General features: G+C 46.0%; 1 protein-coding gene and 1 long non-coding RNA gene across 2 annotated transcripts in view; one reads left to right on the top strand and one right to left on the bottom strand.

Annotated features, from left to right (window-relative positions):
* Window positions 1-22,966, top strand: part of LOC309488566 — a 99,026-nt gene that overhangs the window by 5,192 nt on the left and 70,868 nt on the right. The gene's annotated exons all lie outside the window — the stretch shown is intronic.
* Window positions 12,424-22,966, bottom strand: part of LOC309487577 (uncharacterized protein) — a gene marked incomplete at its 3' end in the record, with an annotated part of 94,126 nt that continues 83,583 nt past the window's right edge. The window contains exons 3-6 of the mRNA XM_082155305.1: window positions 17,253-17,321; window positions 17,086-17,172; window positions 16,638-16,875; window positions 12,424-12,504 (exon numbers count right to left, since the gene is read on the bottom strand). Of these exons, the coding sequence (XP_082011431.1) occupies window positions 12,424-12,504; window positions 16,638-16,875; window positions 17,086-17,172; window positions 17,253-17,320 (474 nt within the window). The 5' untranslated portion in view covers window position 17,321. The remainder of the gene's footprint in view (window positions 12,505-16,637; window positions 16,876-17,085; window positions 17,173-17,252; window positions 17,322-22,966) is intronic.

The raw sequence follows: 22,966 nt of genomic DNA, 5'->3' as shown, positions 1-22,966 counted from the left end.
TCTTAAGTTCAGGTGACTGGAAATGTCAATATTGCAGTGAGCGAGCCTGTTGTTTTGCACGCACGCCTGCAAACAAACGCCAGCATGTTGACGCTCTTTGATAATACTCGCGCTACTGAATGTCTATGTGTCTTCCTCTGTGGTCCAGTGGTAGATCATCAGATTTTCGCGCGAGAGACCCGCGATCGAATCCCGGGTCTACCGGCAAAACACATTTTTGCCGTCAATTCTCGCTCTGGCAGTTCCCTGAAAAGGCGACTGCAGATGTGTATTTTGCAGCCAACGAGCGCGTGGTACAACCCGCTCGCCTGCACCCAAACTCTGTTTCTATGGTTTCCGCCTCTGAAGTTCAGACGACTGGAAATGTCAATATTGCAGTGAACAAGCCTGCTGTAATACACGCACGCCTGCAAACAAACGCCAGCATGTTGACGCTCTCTGTTTCTATGGCAACTTCTCGCTCGTTCAGTTCCAGTAAATGCGACTGTTCCAGTGTATTCTGCAGTAAACAAGTCGGCGAAGCAGCCCGCTTGCCTGCACACAAACGCCGCTTTTACGGCTACCCAGATAAATCCCATAAGAGTGTATTTTCTGGTGTCCCGGCCACGGCCGATGGTGTTACGAATGTAGACGAAATGCCCACTGCCCAGTGCTCATTCCTACACACAAACACAGCCCGTCACACAGGGCTCGCGCACATGAAATCGACCCAGGTCGATTGCGCATTAAACGTGGTAAATGTGCCCACTGCCCAGTGCCCACAAACACTACGTTCCGCATATCTCAAGGTTTCTGTAAAAACAAAACCAACGTGCATTCGCTCTGCTCAGGCGGACAATGCTCTCAGTGTTGTAAATGTGCCCGCTATCCCGCGCCCACATTCACACATAGACATGACAGGTCCTACGGGACTCGCCCAGCCCTCCCCTCTCGGTTGACCACCGCAAAGGAGTCGAGCGCGGGCAATCTGCCCGCTGTTATCAGCGCGCCCCCTGCCTCGAAGCGCGACGCTTATGTTACAGCACACCGAAGCCCCTCTGTCGCTGAGCGACCAGAGCGCGCTCCGCATTCAGCCCCTAGCCATTCGTGCAGATGCATGGGCAAGGCTACCCGGGGGTTTTGAAGTGGGTGCTAGACATTATAGAAAGAGGCTATTCGCTACAGTTTCGCCGACGCCCTCGCCGCTATGTGACGCGCGTCGAAGCTACGGTAAAAACAGAAGTAGCACCACCTACTTCGAGCCGAAATTTTGAAACTGTTGAGCAAAGGGGCCATAGAGCCTTTATCTCAAGCTCAGAGTGAAGGAGGGCTATACAGCAGATACTTCCTGGTACTGAAAAAAGACGGGGGTCTCAGACCCATACTAGATCTAAGGCAACTGAACAGAGTGCTTGCGAAGCAACAGTTCAGAATGCTCACGACCAGAAAAACCCTCACGCAGATTCGCCGAGGAGATTGGTTTGGGTCAATAGATCTGAAAGACGCATATTTTCAAATACAAATAGCGTCACGTCACAGGCGACGTTTGAGATTCGCCTTCGAGGGCCAGGCATATCAGTGCTCAGTCCTACCGTTCGGCTTGTCTCTAGCCGCTCGCACCCCTCAGACTACAGGGCATGCGAGTATTGAACTACTTGGACGATTGGCTGACTCTAGCTCAATCTCACTCAGTGCTCATAGAGCACAGGACCATTTTGCTCGATCACCTCGAGAATCTGGGTCAATTGGGCGAAGAGTTCTCTGTCTCCCAGACAGATAATATCTTTTCTGGGCACAGAACTGGACTCGCTGTCTATGATAGCGCGACTGTCACCAGAGCGCGTACTAGACATTCAGCGCGCAGCGAGCTCTTTCCGCTGCGGCGCATCTGTCCCGCTCAAGAAATTTCAGAGGATGCTAGGTCTCATGGCCTCAGCATCATCAGTACTTCAGCTGGGCTTGCTTCGCATGCGCCCGCTACAGTTCTGGCTGAAAGCGCGAGTACCGCGCCGAGCGTGGGCTTCCGGTCTGCTTCGTCTCAAGGTCAATCAGAAATGCATCGCAGCTCTGAAACCTTGGAAAGCAAACGACTTGTACCAATCAGGTGTTAGCCTGGGGACTTCCTCGAGTGTGAAGGTAGTGTCTACGGACGCCTCCACCTTGGGATGGGGAGCACTGCTCAAGGGCAGACCGTTCTTCGGCCAATGGTCAGAACGGGAGAAGCTTCTACACATAAACTGCCTCAAAATGTTGGCAGTAGACAACGCACTGACGCGTTTTTGTCCCTAAATACGAGGACACCACGTCCTGGTCCGCTCGGACAACATGTCAGTGGTGTCCTACATAAATCGCTAGGGCGGCCTCAGGTCCCGAAACCTGCACAGGCTGACAGAACGCCTCCTGGTGTGGGCTCAGCGCAACCTGCTCTCGCCGAGAGCAGCGCATGTGCCAGGGCTCCTGAACGTAGGACCGAACAGACTGTCCAGGAACAATGTTCCGACAGGCGAATGGCCTCTACACCCACAGACAGTCCAGCTGCTGTGGAAGAAATTCGGCAGAGCGGAAGTAGACCTGTTCGCGTCTCAAGAAAACGCTCACTGTCTGGAATTTTTCTCCAAGAGCAGGGACGCGCTGGCTCACGTATGGCCCCGCCGCCCGCTCTATGCCTTTCCTCCCGTCTCTCTCCTGCCTCAGGTGATAGAACGGATCAGAGAAGGATGCTCAGTGCTACTCGTAGCGCCGTTCTGGAAAAACCAACCCTGGTTCCCAGTTCTGATGCAGCTAGCAAGCACTGCCCCATGGCCAGTGCCAGTGAGGAGGGACCTCCTCTCTCAGGCCAAGGGCTCGTTTTGGCATCCGCGCCCAGAGCTGTGGTCCCTTCATGTTTGGGCCATCAACGGGTACCCGCTGACCTCCCCAAGCGGAGTGTTAAACACGATCACGCAGGCTAGAGCTCCGTCTATGCGACGTCTCTATTCCTCGAAATGGTCAGTGTTCTCCAGCTGGTGCACAGCTCGTGGCGTGTCGCCCCTAGACTGTGGGGTGACGGAGGTTCTCTCCTTCCTACAAGAGCTGTTGGACAAGGGCAGGACCCCTTCCACGCTCAAAGTGTATGTGGCGGCCATAGCAGCGTTCTCAAAAACAACGCTGGGTCAGTCAGTAGGAAGGAACGATTTAGTCATCGTCTTCCTTAGAGGAGCTAAGAGACTGAATCCTCCCAGACCTCCCTCAGTCCCTGTATGGAACCTTTCTACAGTGCTGGAAGCCATGAAAGGTGACCCATTCGAGCCTTTACAGACGATTGATCTTAAACACCTGTCTTTCAAGACAGTGCTTCTTCTGGCTCTCGCTTCAGTGAAGCGCACAGGGGACTTACACGCGCTCTCAGTAAGCGCGACGTGTATGGAGTTTGGGCCTAATGACTCAAGAGTTATACTCAAACCTAAGCACGGTTATGTTCCAAAATCCCTCAACACACCGTTTAGGGCGCAGGTCATTCCCTGTCAGCCCTACCGGTCTCTGACGAGGAAGGAGACGCAAGCTTCCTTTGCCCAGTCAGGGCATTAAGAGCTTATGTGTCTCGCACGTCTGTTTTCAGACAGACAGAGCAGCTCTTTGTTTTCACTCTACGGACGTTCTAAGGGACTTGCCGTGTCGAAACAGAGCCTATCCAGTTGGATAGTTGATGCTATAGCGCTGGCTTATACCTCTAAGGGCTTACAGTGCCCATTTGGAGTCAGAGCACACTCCACGAGAGGCGTGGCCTCGTCGTGGGCTTGGTCTAGTGGGATTGCCTTGCAAGATATCTGTATGGCGGCAGGCTGGGCCTCCCCGTCTACATTTATAAGGTTTTATAACCTAGAGGTTCCCGCCTTGCAGGCTAAGCTGCTTTCGGTCTAAAATCGGTACTGTCTGCCCTGATGTGTTCGGGCCAGAATACTGAAACTGCTTGAGAAAATGCTCGCTGTTGGATCGCGCAGCTCTATGGGCAGTGTGTAAGACCCACTATATTCGTCAGTCCAGGCCGGGGGTCGCCCTGACTGTACGACACATCATCAGTATAACTGCTCCTTATAAGATGTTATATTATTACAGGAATGATGCTATTCTAGCCACTCTTTCCTGGGCTCTCTGTGAGTCCCTTATGATCATGTACTATATGAGCCCGGGCACTTGCCCTTGGGACTTTGGTGCTGGATCTTAGCATGCACGGCGTTTTACACTGTTTCCCCTAGCGTAAGATTTACGCAGTACGAGAGTACCTCTCGTAAGAGAACGTACTCGGTTACTAACGTAACCTCGGTTCTCTCTAGAGAGGAAACGAGTACTGCGTATCTTGCCGTGCCTGCACACGCTCTGGTTCGCTTCGGCGATGAAAAACCAGTGAGCTAGCCTCTCGAAGCAATGTTTATAGCCCTAGACCACGCCCATTCTGGCGGGACGTGACGTATTGGGCGCGAAGCGCCCCCATTGGAGCTGACGTCACGAGTGGGCCTTATCGATAGGCTGCTGCAGTTGCCGCAGGGCAGCCAATAGGCGCACAAGCCGTCTCGCCTGTGTCTGCATGCTGCCGCAACGCGTTTTACATTATTTCAAAATTAAGGATAATTTTTGGCTTCAGTATCTCGCGGAAAAGAGATTTTCCCCTAGCGTAAGATTTACGCAGTACTCGTTTCCTCTCTAGAGAGAACCGAGGTTACGTTAGTAACCGAGTACGTTTCTCTTGATTTCAGTATGTTCACAGGTTTTTTTTTTTTTTTTTTTTTTTTTTTTTTTTACAGGGACCAGATGACCCAGGGGTCCTGTTGACTTAAACATTCACATGAGTCTCTGTACATGAACATGGTAAAGTGAAAATCAAACACCTTGGAAATGAAAGGTATGTATAATGTTTTTAGGAATGGCACAAAGGTTTCTGGATCATTGTTTTCAATAATGTGCTTTTTTGTCATTTGTTGTGTATCTTTGGATTATGTTTTGTTGTAAATAAATCCAAACAATCTAAAAGCCATTCTTTTTAAAATCTCCTCATTCTTTGTGCAAGGTTGCTTAGAATGATAGGGCCTGATAGCTCCTAATAGGGCATTAGGGGAGTGTCTTTGTCTTTCTCTGTGTGAAAGCCATAAATATTAATGATGTGATCACGCCTCTTCGCATAAAGCTTTCTTACAGAAAACACATCTTACAAATTTTAAATCAATATATTGTCTTATCTGAATGAGCAGTCAGGATGATTTTCACATAGTTTTGGAGCAAATATTCTAGGCTACGTGATACAATTTTCAAAAGTCTTGTGAAGAAATAATCAGTATGGGTTTCATGGCCTTATTTCAGTGACAATCTTTTTTTGTATCTTCACAAACCATGCATAAATGTCATTATCTCAAAACTACAAACTTTTACATACATGCTGCTGATATATTATTGTAGCAGAGTTTGTGCTAAATACAGTGTAATCAGACTTTAGCCATGAAAATGTCACAAGTAACAGAAATAAGCACAAATGTCAGAGCATGTCAGAACACCTCCAGGGCCAGAAAACAGCTCAGACCCCAGAGGGTTAAAGTGATAAACCCTTCAGAGAAAGCAGTGACTTTGAAAAGGAATTCTACGCTTGCTGATGCTTTTCCTTGCATGGCCTTGCAGGATTTTGACTGCTCTGAGTTTTTTGATGGTTCCTCACTTGATTTAGAGCAAAAAGTTCAGAGAACAGCTGATGTTTTGACTGACAGTCAGGATGAGATGAATGTAACAGATGCTCTGTGTTTACTAGTCAAATCTGGACCTAACCACTCCTGTTCTGCTGATGACACTGCAGTCTTACACAACTTGGGCTTAGCTGACTTGGATGTGGAGTCTTGTGATGTGTCTGCAGACTGCAAAGCAAAACTGGTGCAGCTTATCTCTCAGTATCATTCTATCTTTTCCAGACACAAGTCGGACTGTGGAAAAGCAACAGGCTTTGTTCATCGTATCCGCCTGAGTGACGACAAGCCCTTTCGGTTACCGTATCGACGCCTTGCTCTGAATCAATATGACAAACTTCGGCAAGCTTTGAATGAGATTGGAAGAACGTGAGATCATACAAAAATCTAGTAGCGAGTTTGCATCACCTCTTGTTCTAGTCTGGAAAAAGTCCGGAGATTTGAGAATATGCAAATTTTCGTTGGATTAATGCTCGCACAATCAAAGACGCGCATCCCCTTCCCCATCAAGCAGACGCTCTTGCCGCGTTGGGTGGAAATGCCTATTTTTCAACCATGGACCTCACATCTGGCTACTATAATGTAGAAGTTCATGAAGATGACCGGAAATACACAGCGTTTACATCACCTTTTGGGTTATACGAATATAATCTTTTACCGCAGGGCCTGTGTAACAGTCCGGCCACTTTCATGCGGATGATGTTGACTATATTCGGGGATCAGAATTTCAATAGCCTATTATGTTATCTGGATGACGTCCTGGTATTTGCACCCACCGAAGAGCTGGCATTAGATCGCCTGGAAATGGTGTTTAAGCGTCTGGAGACTCACAATCTCAAGCTTGCTCCGAAGAAATGTCACCTCTTGCGGAGTTCTGTGAAATTTTTAGGTCACATCATCAGTGCGGACGGTATTGCTACCAATACAGAAAAAGTCACAGCCATTGCTTCTGTCACTGAGGATGATCTCATGGTTGAGGGTACCAATGTCCCCTGCCAGAAGAAAATAAGGTCTTTTCTAGGTATGGTAGTGTTTTACCAGCAATTTATTGAAGACTGTTCGGCCATTGCCAAACCATTGTTCAGTCTTACCGCTGGAAGAAAGGCTCCTCGTGGAAAATGGAAGCGTCGAATGTGTCAGAGAGCGTTGTCTGCTTCGGATTGGACTGAGGAATGCAGTCGAGCGTTTCACAAATTAAGGCGGGCTTTGCTAGATCAAGTCTTGTTGGCTCATCCAAATTTCAATGAGCCCTTCCTACTGTGTGGATGCTTCTAGCAATGGGCTTGGAGCTGTATTGTCACAGGTTCCTAGCAATGGGACGACAGCCAGGCCAATTGCTTTTGCGAGGAAGTCGCTTACCTATGCTCAGTCGAGATATCCTGCACATAGGTTAGAATTTTATGCCATGAAATGGGCAATTTGTGACAAATTCCATCATTGGCTCAGGGGTCAGAAATTTACTGTTTGGACAGATAACAACCCATTAACTTATATTCTGTCCAAAGCAAAATTGGATGCTTGTGAACACAGATGGGTTGCTAAACTAGCACCTTACCAGTTTGATATTAAGTATATTCCTGGTCCAAAAAACGTAGTTGCTGACGCTCTGAGTCGAGAGCCCTTTGTGCACCCTAGTGTACTCCATCGTCTGACGAGAGTTCCTTATGATAAATTGCTGGCAGAAGCTGCAGCTGTGCGCACAGGCTGTGTCCAAGATGTCTTTCGTTGGTCTACTCACCCCCTTGACAGTTCCTCCGATACTGGAGGAGTGGCTGTTGCCTGTCATACAGCTAAAGTTTCCTTACCTGGAACAATGTCAAAGCAGGAAGTGGAAGCTGTTCTGCACTCATGCAGGCATAATGATAACTCCAAGTCACATGTCTTGTTGCTGCCCCACCTTCCACAAGCGATAATGCCATCAGAATCACCGGACGTTGATGTGCTGTCCCATGAATATCTAATGAAGAGACAACAGGATGATAATGTTGTAAAAAGGGTGATTTGCTTTGTCGAGAGAAGACGGAGGCCAAATAGGAGGGAACGAATGAACGAGCCGAATGCTGTATTGAGGTTTATGGAGGTATTGAGGAATGCTGTACTGGGGAAACCTGCTGATGAAGAATGGTGTGTTGTACAGGGTGTCAAAGAATAGTGTCACCAAGAGAAAAACCTACCTGTATGTCGTGCCGGATGCAGTGAAAACCATGGTGTTGAAAGGCATTCACGATCAAGCAGGACATCAAGGTCAGCAGCGGAATCTGTATCTTGCACGGCAAAGGTTCTTTTGGCTTGGCCTAGAGATGGATGTGAGGGAGTATGTGAAGTGCTGTCGTCGATGTGTGATCAGCAAGACACCAGAACCGGAGGGTCGTGCACCGTTGGAGAACATCATTACAACAGAGCCCCTTGAACTCGTCTGCATAGACTTTTGGTCAGCGGAGGACTCTGCCAACCGGTCCCTGGATGTTCTTGTTGTTACAGATCACTTCACAAAAATGGCTAATACCTTCTTGAGTCCAAATCAGTCTGCCAAAGCAGTGGCGCATCAACTGTGGCATAACTATTTCTGTGTTTATGGCTTCCCAGGCCGAATTCACTCTGATCGAGGAGCCAACTTAGAGAGTGCCTTGATCGCTGAACTGTTGAATATCGCTGGAGTCCAAAAATCGAGGACAACTCCATATCATCCAATGGGGAATGGAGCTTGTGAGAGGATGAACTGGGCAATGAGAGGATGTGAGCTGGGCAATATGATACGTGCTCTGCCGGCAAAGACCAAGCACAAATGGCCGCAAGTACTCAAATCTCTGACTTTTGCGTATAATTGCACCATCCACGAGACCACAGGGTATGCTCCTTTCCTGTTGATGTTTGGGAGGATTCCACGGCTGCCCATTGACCTGGTGTTTGGAACTGTTCTAGACAATCCTGATGTTGTAAACTATGACAATTACGTCCAGGCTCTTCGGATAGATATGAAGGAGGCAATGTGTGTCGCTCAGGCATCTGCCAAGAAACAGCTTAAGAGACATGCTGACTTGTACAGTAGGAGAGTCAAGGGGGGACCAATTGATGTTGGTGATAGAGTTTTGCTTGCCAACAAGGGAGCACGTGGAAAACGGAAGCTTGCTGACCTTTGGGAGGATACTGTGTACACTGTTGTTGGTCTTAATGCAGACAGTCATACCTACAGGATTCAGCACAGTGGTACTGGTGTTGTGAAGACTGTACATCGTAACCTTCTAATGCCAGTTAACTTTCTTCCACTTCCTGATGATGACTTGGAAGGTGAGCCATCCGAAAACCACCTGAGTGGCTCAGAGAGTGTTGATTCTGTGGTTGCTGATGTGTCTGAGGATGCTACCAATTACAGAACACGAGAGTGGGTATCACAGCTACCTTCTGATGATGCAGACTTGGACAATGTGGAGGAAGCTACAGATGTTTTTGAACCAACACAGGCTGTGGATGCGACTAATGAATTAGACCATAATGTGATTGACAGCTCTAACACTACCCAGCTGGGACCAGAGGGTAATGAGGATGTTGAGAGTATGGACAGGAATGTACCTGAATCCTCTGCAGAGCAAGTTGATAAATCTGCTTCTGTTTCTTTGAGTGTTTCAACGCCTATTGGTGGTGGTCGTTTTGAGGAAAACAATTCAGTGTCAAATATCAGTATTCATAACTTCCCTGCTGGAAGTTCACCAAGTCGTGTGAGATCCAGGGCTGGTAGATTGTTTAAACCAGTGAGGAGATTCATTGAGATAATGAACCAACAAAAAGTTCTGGGGTAAACATGAGTATGTTGCTTGAGTTTTGTATGTTAACTCATCTTTTTCTTTTCTTCTCTTCTTTCAGGTATACATTTTGCGGTATTAGTTAATGCAAATGTTACTGTGATTGTTTATATTGATGTATTTTGGTTATTTTAAGAGATTGTGATCTATTAATTTGAGACTGGAGTGACGTCTCGCTGCTGAGCAACTTGTGTGTCCAAATGTATGAATTGTCATTGTTTAGCTAACATGTAACGGGCATGTTTTTCTAAAAGAGTGTCTAGGGGATTGGTCACCCCCTCTTTTCACTTTAATTACTGTGGGGAATAGTGTCTACACTGAATTTAATTGACAATGTCATGACATTTTGAACACTTTCTACATTTATTTTCTCTCTTCTTAATGTATATGGTTCTTGAGGTTATGTACCTAATGTAATTTGGGAGTCTGTAATGTGTATATATATATATTTTTTTTTGGTCATTATTTTGAAGCTATTCTGTGCAGAAGCAAGTGGAATTCAGCAGGGGTGAGTGTAACAGGTCGAATATGTGCTTCCACTTGCTACAGTTAATTTCATGTATGGCCCCTTTAATTGCATTCTCCGCCCAGATCTGGTAGAATGATGAACTGGTTCCGGTAGAGTCATTTAGACTCGCGCCAGTCAAGAGTGAGAATGGCCGCGGTGAGTGAGTGCTCCATGTGTTAAATATATTTTAGTAATTATATAACCATTTTATGGGCTAATACTGAGTTATACGTGTGTTTAGAAGTATGTTGTATGATTTGGGTTTGTGTCACTGTTATATGTATTGTAATATCAAGTTTAATGTTCACTTCCAATAGAATATGCACGAGGGTGATTCCTGAAACTGATCACCGCTGTTCTATATTCATTGTCAACAGGTACAGACCAGTTTCAAATGTGTTATTAATTACTGTTTATTATGTAGTTTATGTAAAAGAGTAATTTAGACTCGCGCCAGTCGAGAGTGAGAATGGCCGTGAATATGCACGAGGGTGAGTATTGGGCAGAATGCCCTGGTGAGTCATTTCTGCCGCCACCTAAAAAAAAATAAAAAAAGGTTATTTAAAAATACAACACCTGTATTTACATTTATTCATTTAGCTGACGCTTTTATCTAAAGCGACTTACAATTGCTAATTATGTCAGAGGTCGCACGCCTCTGGAGCAACTAGGGGTTAAGTGTCTTGCTCAGGGACACATTGGTGTCTCACAGTGGATTCAAACCCGGGTCTCTCACACCAAAGGCATGCGTCTTATCCATTGCACCACCACCACCTGTATGATAGATGATTGCAAAATTAGCTTAATTGTCTAATACCATAACATTTTATGTAGAACAAGGTCAAATATAAAAATAAACACACCTAGGAGCACAACATCTTTCCCTTTTAGTCGGCTGATGGCCTCAGACCTCCCAGAAATCTTTAATGGGTCAACACAGTAGGTTTCCTGGATGGTGTAGTGTGTGTTAGGGTTCCCTTTCAAGGGAACTCGTGTTGCGTCGAGTTTGACGCTAGGGGAACGCTTCGCGTGATGATGTCTTGAAGCACATGTAAAATCAGCCCAATGGCGTGGCGGAACGTCAGATGCGGGTGACGTCACGTACCAGGAAACTATAAAGCCTGCTTGAAAACCAGAGAACAACAGCTTCTGTGTCTTCAGTAGCGCTCTATGTGAAATCTGTCTCTGTCTATTTATTGTTGTCTTGTCACTGAAAGCAATTATGTCCAGCGAACAGTTCAGAATGTGTGTGCATCCCTGCCCGCGTTTTATTACGGATAGGGACACTCACGTTCTGTGCATTGTTTGTTTGGGAGAGGAGCATGCCCAGTCAGCACTCGAGGGTGCTGGCTGTGTGCATTGCGAGGCGCTGTCCATGCGCTCGCTCCGATCCCGGCTGAGTTTCTTCCGGGAAGCTCGCGTTCCCCAGGGCTCGGGTCCCGCTGCTGCCGAGGCACAGCGGCGATCTCAGTCCTGGGGTTCGCAAATGGATCTATCAGCGGGGTCTGAGACGGGCTCTGCCCTATCTCAGCCCTTACCTGATAGACCCGATGTCTGTCATCAGGGTTCGGAAGCACGCGCGGCGGTTTCTTCCGCCCCGATGATAGAACAAACACTGCAATTGTCCAGTTCTGAGGAACTGGATGTTGTTAGTGTTGATGCTGAGTCTGAGGAAGCCCCACCTCAGTCTCATGCATTTGAAGAATTGCTGGATGTAGTGACAAGAGCAGTTGATAGATTATGTATTGAGTGGCCATCTGATAAACAGGACGTTCGTTCAAAAAGTAAACTTGACGAACGCTTCCTGCCCTCACGTGCACAACCACAACGCCGAAATCTGCCGTTTTTTCCCGATCTCCAAACTGAGGTGTCGAGATCGTGGGAGAGACCAGTTTCTTATAGAGTTTTTAATTCACAAACCATGAATTATTCCACTATATCTGGGTATAAAGAGCATGGTTATGGGGAGATGCCGAAGGTGGAAGAGACGCTTGCGAGCTATCTCTCTCCAGCGACGGCATCTTCCCTGAAAGCTCCGGCGTTGCCTAATAAGCCCCTCAGAGTGACTTCTTCTCTGGTGGGCAAGGCTTATTCAGCTTCTGGTCAGGCTGCAGCGTGTCTTCATACTATGTCACTGCTGCAGGCTTATCAGGCTGAATTATTGAGTGATTTGGATGAGGGCGGGGGTATTGGTCCTGAGGTTGTTGCTGAACTACGCAGAGCCACAGATTTGTCTCTCAGGGCCACCAAGGAGACCGCTAAATCAATCGGGCGGTCTATGGCAGCCCTGGTGGCCACTGAGAGGCACCTGTGGCTCAACCTCAGTGATATTAAAGACATAGAGAAGAATGTTCTTCTAGATTCTCCAGTTTCCACGTTGGTCTCTTTGGCAACGCTGTTACTGTTGCTGTTGATAAGCTTCAGGAAGCATCTAAGCAGGCAGCTGCTTTGCAAAAACTTCTCCCCTGCCGATCTTTTCACGAGGCTGCTGAGCGGGAGCAGCCTCACTCATCTAAAAAGAGCACTGAACATCGTGCAACTCAAAAACAGAGCGTGTCCTCCCGTGCTCCCCCACATAAATCACGGGGACACGGAGGACGCTCTCAAACCCAGCAGCCTTCGAGGGGTAGAACGGATCTGCGGACCGTTATTACCGCCAAGAAGGCTGCTGGGAAAAAGTCCTGACGTCCGAGGGCTCAGGACAGATGAGGGTAGTCCCCCCCGAAGTGCAGCGGTCAACACCTCTTTTTACGGTGCCCGTCTCCCTTCGGTACCCTCAGGGGACCGTTCTGCCAACCCTGCCACCTCCGGTGTTTCAGGGCGCAGCGGTCTCCGGCGAGCACATATCTCAAGGACCACCCGGAAACGTAGTGGCCTCGGGATGCCCGCCCCCTCTGAGGAGGGTGTTAGAGCAGTCCGTTCAGTCGTTCCCTGCCGGTGCGCCGTTACAGGGCGACGAACCGACTACTCAACAACAACAGAACCCAGAAGTCAGTCTCGAGAGACTGGTACCTCTAGTAGAATCTTTGACAGCGTGGAAGCTACTGTCAAATGTTTCTCGTTGGGTCCTGCAGACCGTGGAAAAAGGGTATCAGATACAATTCAAGAAACGCCCACCTCGGTTTATGGGGGTCCTGCCCACAGTGGTGGGCCCCGAGCAGGTTCTGGTTATGGAACAGGAAGTAAACACTCTGTTAGAGAAAGGGGCCATAGAATAGGTACTTCCCTCCAACAGGGAAACCGGGTTTTACAGCCGGTACTTCATAGTTCCAAAAAAGGACGGGGGATTGCGTCCCATTTTAGATCTTCGAGTTCTGAACGAGTCAGTCATGCAGCTCAAGTTCAAAATGTTAACATTGAGACAAATCGTGCCACAGATCAGGTCCGAGGACTGGTTTGTCACGATAGACCTCAAGGACGCATATTTCCATATTTCCATCCGTCCGTGTCATTGGAAGTTCCTGAGGTTTGCTTTCGGGGGCAAAGCATACCAATATTGAGTTCTTCCATTCGGCCTGGCTTTATCACCCCGCACTTTCACCAAATGCGTGGATGCAGCTCTGGCGCCACTGCGCCTCCAGGGTATTCGCATCATGAACTACATCGACGATTGGTTGATTTTAGCTCATTCGCATCAGATAGCGGTTCAACATCGAGATGTTGTTCTCACCCATTTGAAAGAGCTGGGGTTACGGCTGAACGCCAAGAAGAGTGTGCTTTCTCCACTTCAGAGGACCACTTTCTTAGGCGTGGTTTGGGATTCAGTGTCGATGCAGGCGCGCGTAGATTCCATCCTTGCAGCTGTGAAAAGTATAAAGCTAGGCCAGCTACTCACTGTCAAACAGTTCCAGAGACTGTTGGGTCTCATGGCAGCAGCTTCCAACGTGATACCTTTTGGACTACTGCACATGAGGCCCCTGCAGTGGTGGCTCAGGACCAGGGGGTTTTCCCCGAGGGGCAACCCATTTCGCACAATCAAGGTCACGCGGCGATGCCTACGTGCCTTGGTTATGTGGAAGAAACCTTGGTTCCTGTCCCAGGGCCCAGTGTTGGGAGCTCCTTGTCGTCGCAAACTGCTAACGACGGATGCTTCCCTCACGGGTTGGGGAGCGATCCTGGAGGGTCGCTCATCTCAAGGTCTGTGGGAAGACCATCATCGTTCCTGGCATATCAATCGCCTAGAGATGTTAGCTGTCTTCCGGGCTCTGAGGAGCTTTATCACAGATCTCAGGGGACACCATGTGCTAGTACATACGGACAACACTTCGGTAGTCGCCTATATAAATCACCAAGGGGGTTTGCGCTCGCGCCCATTATGCTATCTGGCACGCCATATCCTCTTGTGGTCCCAGGGGAAGTTGCTGTCTCTCAGGGCAGCTTACATCCCCGGGGTCCAGAATATGGGAGCAGACACTCTGTCGAGACAGGGGCTGAGGCCCGGGGAATGGATGCTCCACCCCGAGGTGGTGGAGCTGATATGGAGGGAGTTTGGCCAAGCGCAAGTGGATCTGTTTGCGTCTCGAGAGACGTCTCACTGTCCACTTTGGTTCTCCCTCACGCATCCAGCTCCTCTGGGACTGGATGCTATGGTGCAGACGTGGCCGAGGCTACGTCTGTACGCTTTTCCCCCAGTTGCTCTGCTCCCGGGAGTTCTGGAGAGAGTTCGCAGGGACCGGGTTTGCCTGCTTCTTATAGCCCCGCGCTGGCCGGGCAGAGTATGGTTTCCCGATCTTGTGTCGCTCCTCGACGGGCCTCCTCTGGAGCTACCCGTCAGGAGGGACCTTCTGTCCCAGGCAGAGGGCTCGATATTTCACCCTCGGCCAGAACTGTGGAACCTGTGGGCTTGGCCTCTGAGGGGGCCCGGGTCATAGAGTCAGGTCTCTCAACTGAGGTTGTTGAGACCATTCTACAGTCCAGAGCTCCCTCCACGAGGAAACTTTATGCCCTGAAGTGGAGAGTATTCACTTCTTGGTGTAGTGACCGTCGGTTGGACCCAGTTAACTGCCCAGTTGGTACAGTGCTGGAGTTCCTGCAGGACCGGTTCACTGCAGGTCTGACCCCGTCCACTTTAAATGTTTATGTGGCGGCCATAGGTGCTTACCACATTCCTTTTGGTGGAATGTCTGTGGGGAAGGACCCTCTGGTATCTCGTTTCCTTCGTGGCACCTGGAGACTGAGGCCTGCAGTTCGCTCTAGGGTGCCACCATGGGATTTGTCCATTGCGCTGCAAGGCCTTTCCCTGGCCCCCTTTGAGCCTATTGAGGAGGTTCTCGAGAAGTTCTTAACTTTGAAAGCTCTGTTCCTCCTAGCCATTTTCTCTCAAGAGGATAGGGGATCTCCAAGCACTGTCGGTTGCCCCGTCATGCTTGGAGTTTGCTCCGGGCATGGTGAAAGCTTTTCTGCATCCAAGACCAGGCTATATCCCCAAGGTCCCCACTAATGTGGCCAGACCTATTATACTGCAGGCCTTCTGTCCTCCTCCCTTTCAGAATGCGGACCAGGAGACTAATAATTTGCTTTGCCTAGTCCGGGCATTAGATGCTTATGTCCACAGAGCTGCCCTGTGGCGTAAAAGTGATCAATTATTTGTGTGCTTTGGGTCCCCTAACAAGGGATCTCCAGTGTCTAAGCAAAGGATGAGCAAGTGGGTGGTTGAGGCCATCTCACTTGCTTATGAAGCAGCCGGACAGCCTTCTCCTATGGCTGTCCGGTCCCATTCTACTAGGAGTATGGCGACCTCTAAGGCCCTTCTTTCAGGAGTTTCACTTCAGGACGTTTGTGATGCGGCGGGCTGGTCCTCACCGCACACTTTCGTCAGATTTTACTCTCTGGACCTGGACTCTACACCAGGGTCTCATGTTCTGTCTTCCTAGTGCTGCTCTTCATGATTTCACACAGGACAGACATTTGTAGCTATGGTGGCGTTGGTATAGACGTTCCCCTAGCGTCAAACTCGACGCAACGCGAGTTCCCTTGAAAGGGAACGCCTCGGTTACGACTGTAACCTCGGTTCCCTGAAGAGGGAACGAGCGTTGCGTCACCTTGCCATATCTCCTTCATGCCTGTCAGCGGCTACTTCAGACTTTTACGAAGCTGTTGTTCTCTGGTTTTCAAGCAGGCTTTATAGTTTCCTGGTACGTGACGTCACCTGCATCTGACGTTCCGCCACGCCATTGGGCTGATTTTACATGTGCTTCAAGACATCATCACGCGAAGCGTTCCCCTAGCGTCAAACTCGACGCAACGCTCGTTCCCTCTTCAGGGAACCGAGGTTACAGTCGTAACCGAGGCGTTTATCATTCGCATGTTCATGAATTTAAATAGGAGAGCAACTTTAGTGTAGTTGTTTCCAGAGAGTAAAATGTTTGTGGAAAGAAGGAAGTCCCCAGCCTGCATGCCAAACTTCAACACAGGCTGTGAGTTCCACCGCCATAGGCAATGTCCATTGGGGCAGATCTGATAAGATAAGGGTAGCCTTATAAATTCATAAGGCATATACAGTGCTGTCTGTTACCATACATTTTGATGTGAAAGGCTTACCCATTCAACACTCATTGCAGTCCCCCTGATGGCGATGTTTGTTGAAAAGGGGGCAACACTGTCAAACACTAAATCAGTCCTCAAGACACCAGTGCATCTGTTCACGGGCAGATTTAAAAATGTGACAAGCTGCCTCAAGCAGTTCTCATAGAGCACTGCTGCTCTGACACCAACAATGTCATCCTCACTGAGGACCTTCTGAGGGCCTGGCAAAATTGGCAGCTCGGGACTCAAGGGCTCATCAAGAGGGACTTCAGGGGCAGGCAAATCATGCACAGTCTCATCAATCCCAATAGTTGGCAGATTATAAATTACCTGTGCTCCCTTCAGTGCACCACCCATTCTGGAAAAGCAGAACATCAAGAATCATACACAGTTCAATTAAATTATTTCCATGACTTTTCGGCATATAACCATGATCTTATTTATCACCCGAAACATCAGTGTGAACTACAAGAATACAAAAATATTTCAAAATAGCCCTGAATTTTTTTTTACATGTAAAAACTCAGCACATAAACAAAGTAAAAAGTAGTAATAGATAATGACTTACCGCAATGACATTTTTGGAAGGTATTCCTCATCAGAGCTGTCATCCGGGTAACCATGAAATGAGGGTCCCTCTTCTTCCCAATCAATCCTGTAAGATACAACAAACTGGAATGAATAAAAACAACTCAATAAAAATTAAATGATAGAATAGAATAGAAGCCCACTTACACACTGTTCATGGGGTCATTGAAGGCAATTTCGTTCAACTCCTCTTCAACAATACTCATGTCATGCATACTGTAAAAGCAAAACAATAATTAACAATAACAGCATCACAGCATAAGAGACATTAGGATTCAAATTGTCCTTAAAAGATATTTATTTCTTGCAAGAAATGTTCCCAATCCATCCACAGACCAGCTGCAGGCGGAGTGAGACTCAGAGCAGAGGTGGGCCAGCTTCTTTATAGTGTTCTTTTTCAAAAGCTATCTCTTACAGCCCCCACTTAAACAAAAGAAACAGAGGAACCCCTGTGGCTCCCCTAACCCCCTAATCTTCTCACCTCTGAAGTCACACACACACCCTTGCAGCTGTACCAATATCATAAAAGAAACTCAAAATACAGCCAAATAAATGTATGGCATTTCATTTGTTAAATCATTGAAAATAAAATACAAAGAAAATATAATTTTTTCCATAAAAATTCCTCCTCTTTATCATTCTCTGATAAACGATTTGGTTTCATTAACATTAGTTTTGATTATAACAACTTAAAAACACGCTTGTTTCTAATTCTATATCAAACCCATAAATGATGAGTTGTTTCAAGTCTTTACATCACAGTTACCTTTCATATCACTCTACTTGAACCTTGAAAGAAATAAGAAAAATAAAATAAAAATAAAAACTTTGGAGCAAGCAAGTAAACTTTTTATCTGAAGCCGGGCTAAATGGATAAGCACTGGGTCTAGGGCTTAAATCGAACTTCATTCACGCACACATAAAACGCTTGCATACACATATACTAAGTAGTCACACATACATACTGCTGAATGCTCCAACTATACGAAATGCACAACGTCACATCTAAAGTCGCTCACGCGCACACACACGCAAACTCTACACACACGAGACGCGCGGAATTCTCCGCGCACATACTCATCTGAGACGCGAGCACACACACACACACACACACACACACACACACACACAAACAAACTCGCGCACATACTCATCTGAGACGCGAGCACAAACACACACACACACACAAACAAACTCGCGCACATACTCATCTGAGACGCGAGCACGCACACACAAACTCTCCGCGCGCATACTCGTATAGACGGCGCCTCATAAATAGATCGATCTCTGCAACGTATTGAAGCGTGCGTCCGAGTGAAGAAAGTGCGGTGTGCACGAGCCACAAGAGAAAACACTGTATCCGCGCCACTGATCGCAGCGGCAACGAGCACTTTGATCACTTGATTTAAAAAACACAGTTCAGCGCTAGATCGTCTTATTTAACAAACAAACTAAATGAATGCTCTGCTGGTTAACTGGAGATGTTTTGTTATTGGATCATTCGTGCCGCGAGATGTTTTATAGGGGGCGGTGAAAAAAGTCAGGCACCGAAATCAGGCACCGAAAGTTTCGTTCTTATTCGGTCTGGTTACTACCGTTTACGTCGGAACCGGTTCCCTATTGGAACCGGGTTTCGGTACCCAACCCTAATCACGAAACATATTCTTCTGCTAAACTTAAACCATCAGTTGGTCCACATCTTTCTCCAGATGTGTTGATCATCTCGTTGCCCCATGGACGTTTCATCTTCACCATTCTGACACTTTGCGCATCGTTGAAATGGTCTTTCCAGCGTGGGCAAGAGAGGAATGTTTCTAGCACATATCCTTGATCTCTCGCTTTATTCTTCGCGTTGGCGTGTGGGGTTGCTGATGTTGGTTGGTTGATTTTCAAATCCTTACAAGGTTTTCCCTTAGATCATGATCGCACCCCCACTGGAATGAGTCTTTTACTGTCTGCTGTCACCTGTGAATGCAGACCTTAAGTGATTTTGTTAGTGACCGCTTGTCTTGTCGTCCCTTTTGGTGTGACCTGTGGAATTTTCAACCTGAAACATATCACTGGATAATTTCTTTCTCACTGAATAGCACTCAGGGTCCTTTTCCCCTGAAAAACACTCAAACCACGTTGCTCATGTTAACAAAACAATACAGAATCAGTTCTGTTTGGTTCAAAACATCCTGACATCCTGCAAAATGAAAATTTTAAGTTAGGCATTGCACAGTGTTAGGCACTGTTTCTTCACTTTGCTCATGTTAGCCAGACAATATGTATACATTTGGAACAGAATCAGTTCTGTTTGATGCAATCCGTTCTGACATCCTGAAAAATAAAAATGTTAAGTTATGCGCTGCGCAAGGTGTGGCATCTTTCTTCCACAATAATGACCCAGGCCCGGATTACTAGTCAAATTCATCTATAGCCATTGTTTTCACTGGGCACAGTCTGCCCTGCCCGTTCACTCCTGTATGACAAGATCAGCTGGTTTTAGACAAAAGGTCCTTCTAACCCCCTGGGGCTTTCCTAAATGCAAATGGTCCTTTTGACCCCCTGGGCTCTCCTGTCCTTCTGACCCCTCTGAAGAGTTGAAAGGCTCTTATCTGACCATTTGTTCATGTGTGTGTGTGTGTGTCTTTGCTCATGCCATGTGCGCAAAAGTCTGCATCTTCTGTAAAGAAAAACAAATGTTGAGGTTATTGTCACATAGTTTTCTTTTGTCTGCTGTGCTGCCGCATCTGCCCTGGCGTTTCCTGTCGAAACAATTCTTGTTATTAGCACACTTAAAAATACAAACAATGCACACAGCAATTTTGTTCGGGGGAAAAATGACTTCTTGCAGGGCTTTTACCCAATTAAACCCAGTGTCCTTCCAACATTTATCTTCCCACCTGTGCGATGGCTTTCAGCAAATGTGAACCCCTTAGTAAACCATATTTGGCAACTGTTATCATCCTCCTCTTGATGCACGAGATCTCATCTTGTGCATCAATTTAACATCATAAGATTCTCTTACATTTATCAGACGCTTTTATCCAAAGCGACTTACATTTCAAGATACACATTTACATTCTTATCAGTTCTTGCTTTCCCTCTGAAATCAAACCCATGACCTTGGTGTTACAAGTGTCAAACTCTAATGTTTGAGCTACAGGAAAACTGCAATATTTGTTCATATTTATTTGGTAACATTTGTTTGGATAAAGTTTGCTAACCCAAACGTTGTCCTTCAGCCAAATTTCCTTTAGACATCTTTCTTTGCCTCTTAAACAAAAATATTACTTAAAGCCACAATTTCATCTTCTTATAAAATTGTTTTAAGGCAACGGCCCAGAGTCTCACAGCGTATCCTGCTTTTCAGGCCTGTCGTTGGCCTCGCAATTCAGTCATCTACAAACATTCTCCAGGTCATCAATTGGTCAGGTCAGGTTGTGGTGTGCACACTTCGTCAACGTCAGTCGAATAACAATCTCCCCCTTTTTACAATACATAACTGTTAAGGGCTCTCTGGATAATCTGATATTTACTTAGCCTACGTGTTTGTTGCTGTCAAATCTATAACATTTTCTCAACACATGACTGACGGCTATCTACGACTTCACAATTCTAATTTACACATCAATACATAAACCTGTCCAGAAAGTAATTCAAATTTACTGCACATCATAAATGACTTTTCTCTAAAAAGATTTAAATTTTAAATGACATTTTAACCTTACATTTTCCTGTATCTTTTATCTAATGTTTTTATTTATGGCCTCTTAACCAGTTTCAAAGCATGACTGTTCATTATTCATTTGATTTTAGAAAAGTCATCTGGTTCATTATCTTACTTTGCTTCAGCTTTCTTTGGCTGACTGATAACAGAAAGACAGACAGAGTACCATCCCTTCCTCCACTCAAGCAGTCTCTTTCTCTCTCACTATTAGCAAATAATCTTTTCAACAGCCTCCTAGAACTGTAACTAAAATAATCATAGTCATAGTTAATCCTTAACCATTACAACAATCTAAAATACATTATGCTATGATCTTTTTGTAAGGTTATTTTTAGTTTAAATACTCAATTCACCTAACCTTCGTTTTCCAGAAATTTCTCTTGACTCATCACAAGCTGTTCTCATCTTTAGCCACCACCATGTCTAACGACCTTCAGGAGTTAAAAACTAGTTCAATATCAAACATTTTTCCTTGCCCATAAGGCAACCAACATCATGTTCCTTATGTCACATTTTTGATCTTCTGTTAAAACAGAACGGTCAAATGTTTAAGGTGACAAGCTATTCGAAGTCCCTGTAATCAAGATGGTTGTTGGTTGGGCTCTGTGATACTATTTACATATTACTGAGATTGGATGTAATTGTCTCTACATGATAATTAAGCTCTTTTAAGTGAAGGAACATTTTGATATATATATATATATATATATTGGAGTGGAAGTTGTAGGGAACAGCTTATAGACCCCTCTTTGATGCTCTTGGCCCCAAGTAGCATCACAACCACTCCCTTTTCGTACATAACACCTCCCGTAACCTGGTGGGCCGATGCCCCAGTGGCCCCTGGCTTAGATTGTTCCCTTGTGGCCATCAGAGAATATTACCCGTCTTCGGGATCTATGCCTCCTGCACACTGAGTTATGGCTCTACTTCACTTGAGCAAAATTATCATAGTTTGTGATAATGAAATGTTTTTTTATTTTTTTATATTTTTTTTATATATTTATACGAGGTAACCAAGAACCATCATATCCACTTGGAACATTCAATATTGACATTCAGTGTACTGTTACTTCTGTAGCCGGAGCCATCGGCCCTGTTTCATGGTGGAGGCTAATATCAGACATCAGACTAATATCAAGTGGTCCTAAAATAAACAAGTTCAAAACAGTATTATTTTAAAGACTTCTTTAAAGTCATTCAGTTTTACTTTTAAAACATTTTAAGTACAAATTGCCCTTTGAATGGCAATGATTTCCTTTAACATCTCGGTGTCTATGATTTTCAACTGAAACACTGTGCTTTACACCGGCTCAGACAACAGCTTTCAGCTGACATTGAATGAGAGAGAGACTCTTGAGGCATTCAGGACTGGCACACTGCATTCTCATAAACTTTTAACTTCAGACTTTATCTACCATCTTTTATCTACTCTAGCCCATCTTAAGGCATCTTTTCCATAAATTACATGTATTGTAATTTAGACATTACAAATTTCCACCCAGAATGAGTCTCTGTTGCACTGAAACTGTGGCAGTTTCAGTTACAGCATACCAAATTCAGATTAAAGCTGCAAGCAGCATTTATCGGGGTTCAAGCATTTAAGGCCTTTAAGCACATAAGCATCAAAAGACATTAAGTTTTATTTAGCAAGCTTTTAACCACTGACATTATAGATGGAAAAGTCCATTTACAGCCAATTCAGGCAATTTACCATAGGAAATAGATGGTTTTCATTGTTTTTTGACAGTAATGGTGCCACCTATGTTCCAATCTTCATAAAAATGTTGCATGCTTTTTTACTGTTATATTACATATGCCCACTAATTTGAGTTTTTTGCTTAGGATTTAAAGGCTTTTCTATACATTTCTGCACTGGTTTGGTTCCGATCGGTCGAAAAACCTAGGACTTGTTAGCAAAAGTAGGTTTTTGACAAAATTCAAAATGGACTTATCATACTCTACATTGGTTTAAAAGTGAACTGTCTCATGGGACCATGTGCATTTATAATGGAAGTTATTCAGATGTGAAAGAGTTGCAATGTGGTGTGCCTCAAGGAAGTTGTTTAAGACAGTCATGTATGCAGATAAAACATTATATTTACTTGCAACATCAATTAAGCAGTTGTCTACTGCTTTGGATGAGGAA

The sequence above is a fragment of the Leuciscus leuciscus genome, assembly GCF_965113295.1.
Source record: "Leuciscus leuciscus genome assembly, chromosome: 23".
Classification (NCBI taxonomy): Eukaryota; Metazoa; Chordata; class Actinopteri; order Cypriniformes; family Leuciscidae; genus Leuciscus; species Leuciscus leuciscus.
This window is presented reverse-complemented; position numbering and strand designations above follow the sequence as displayed.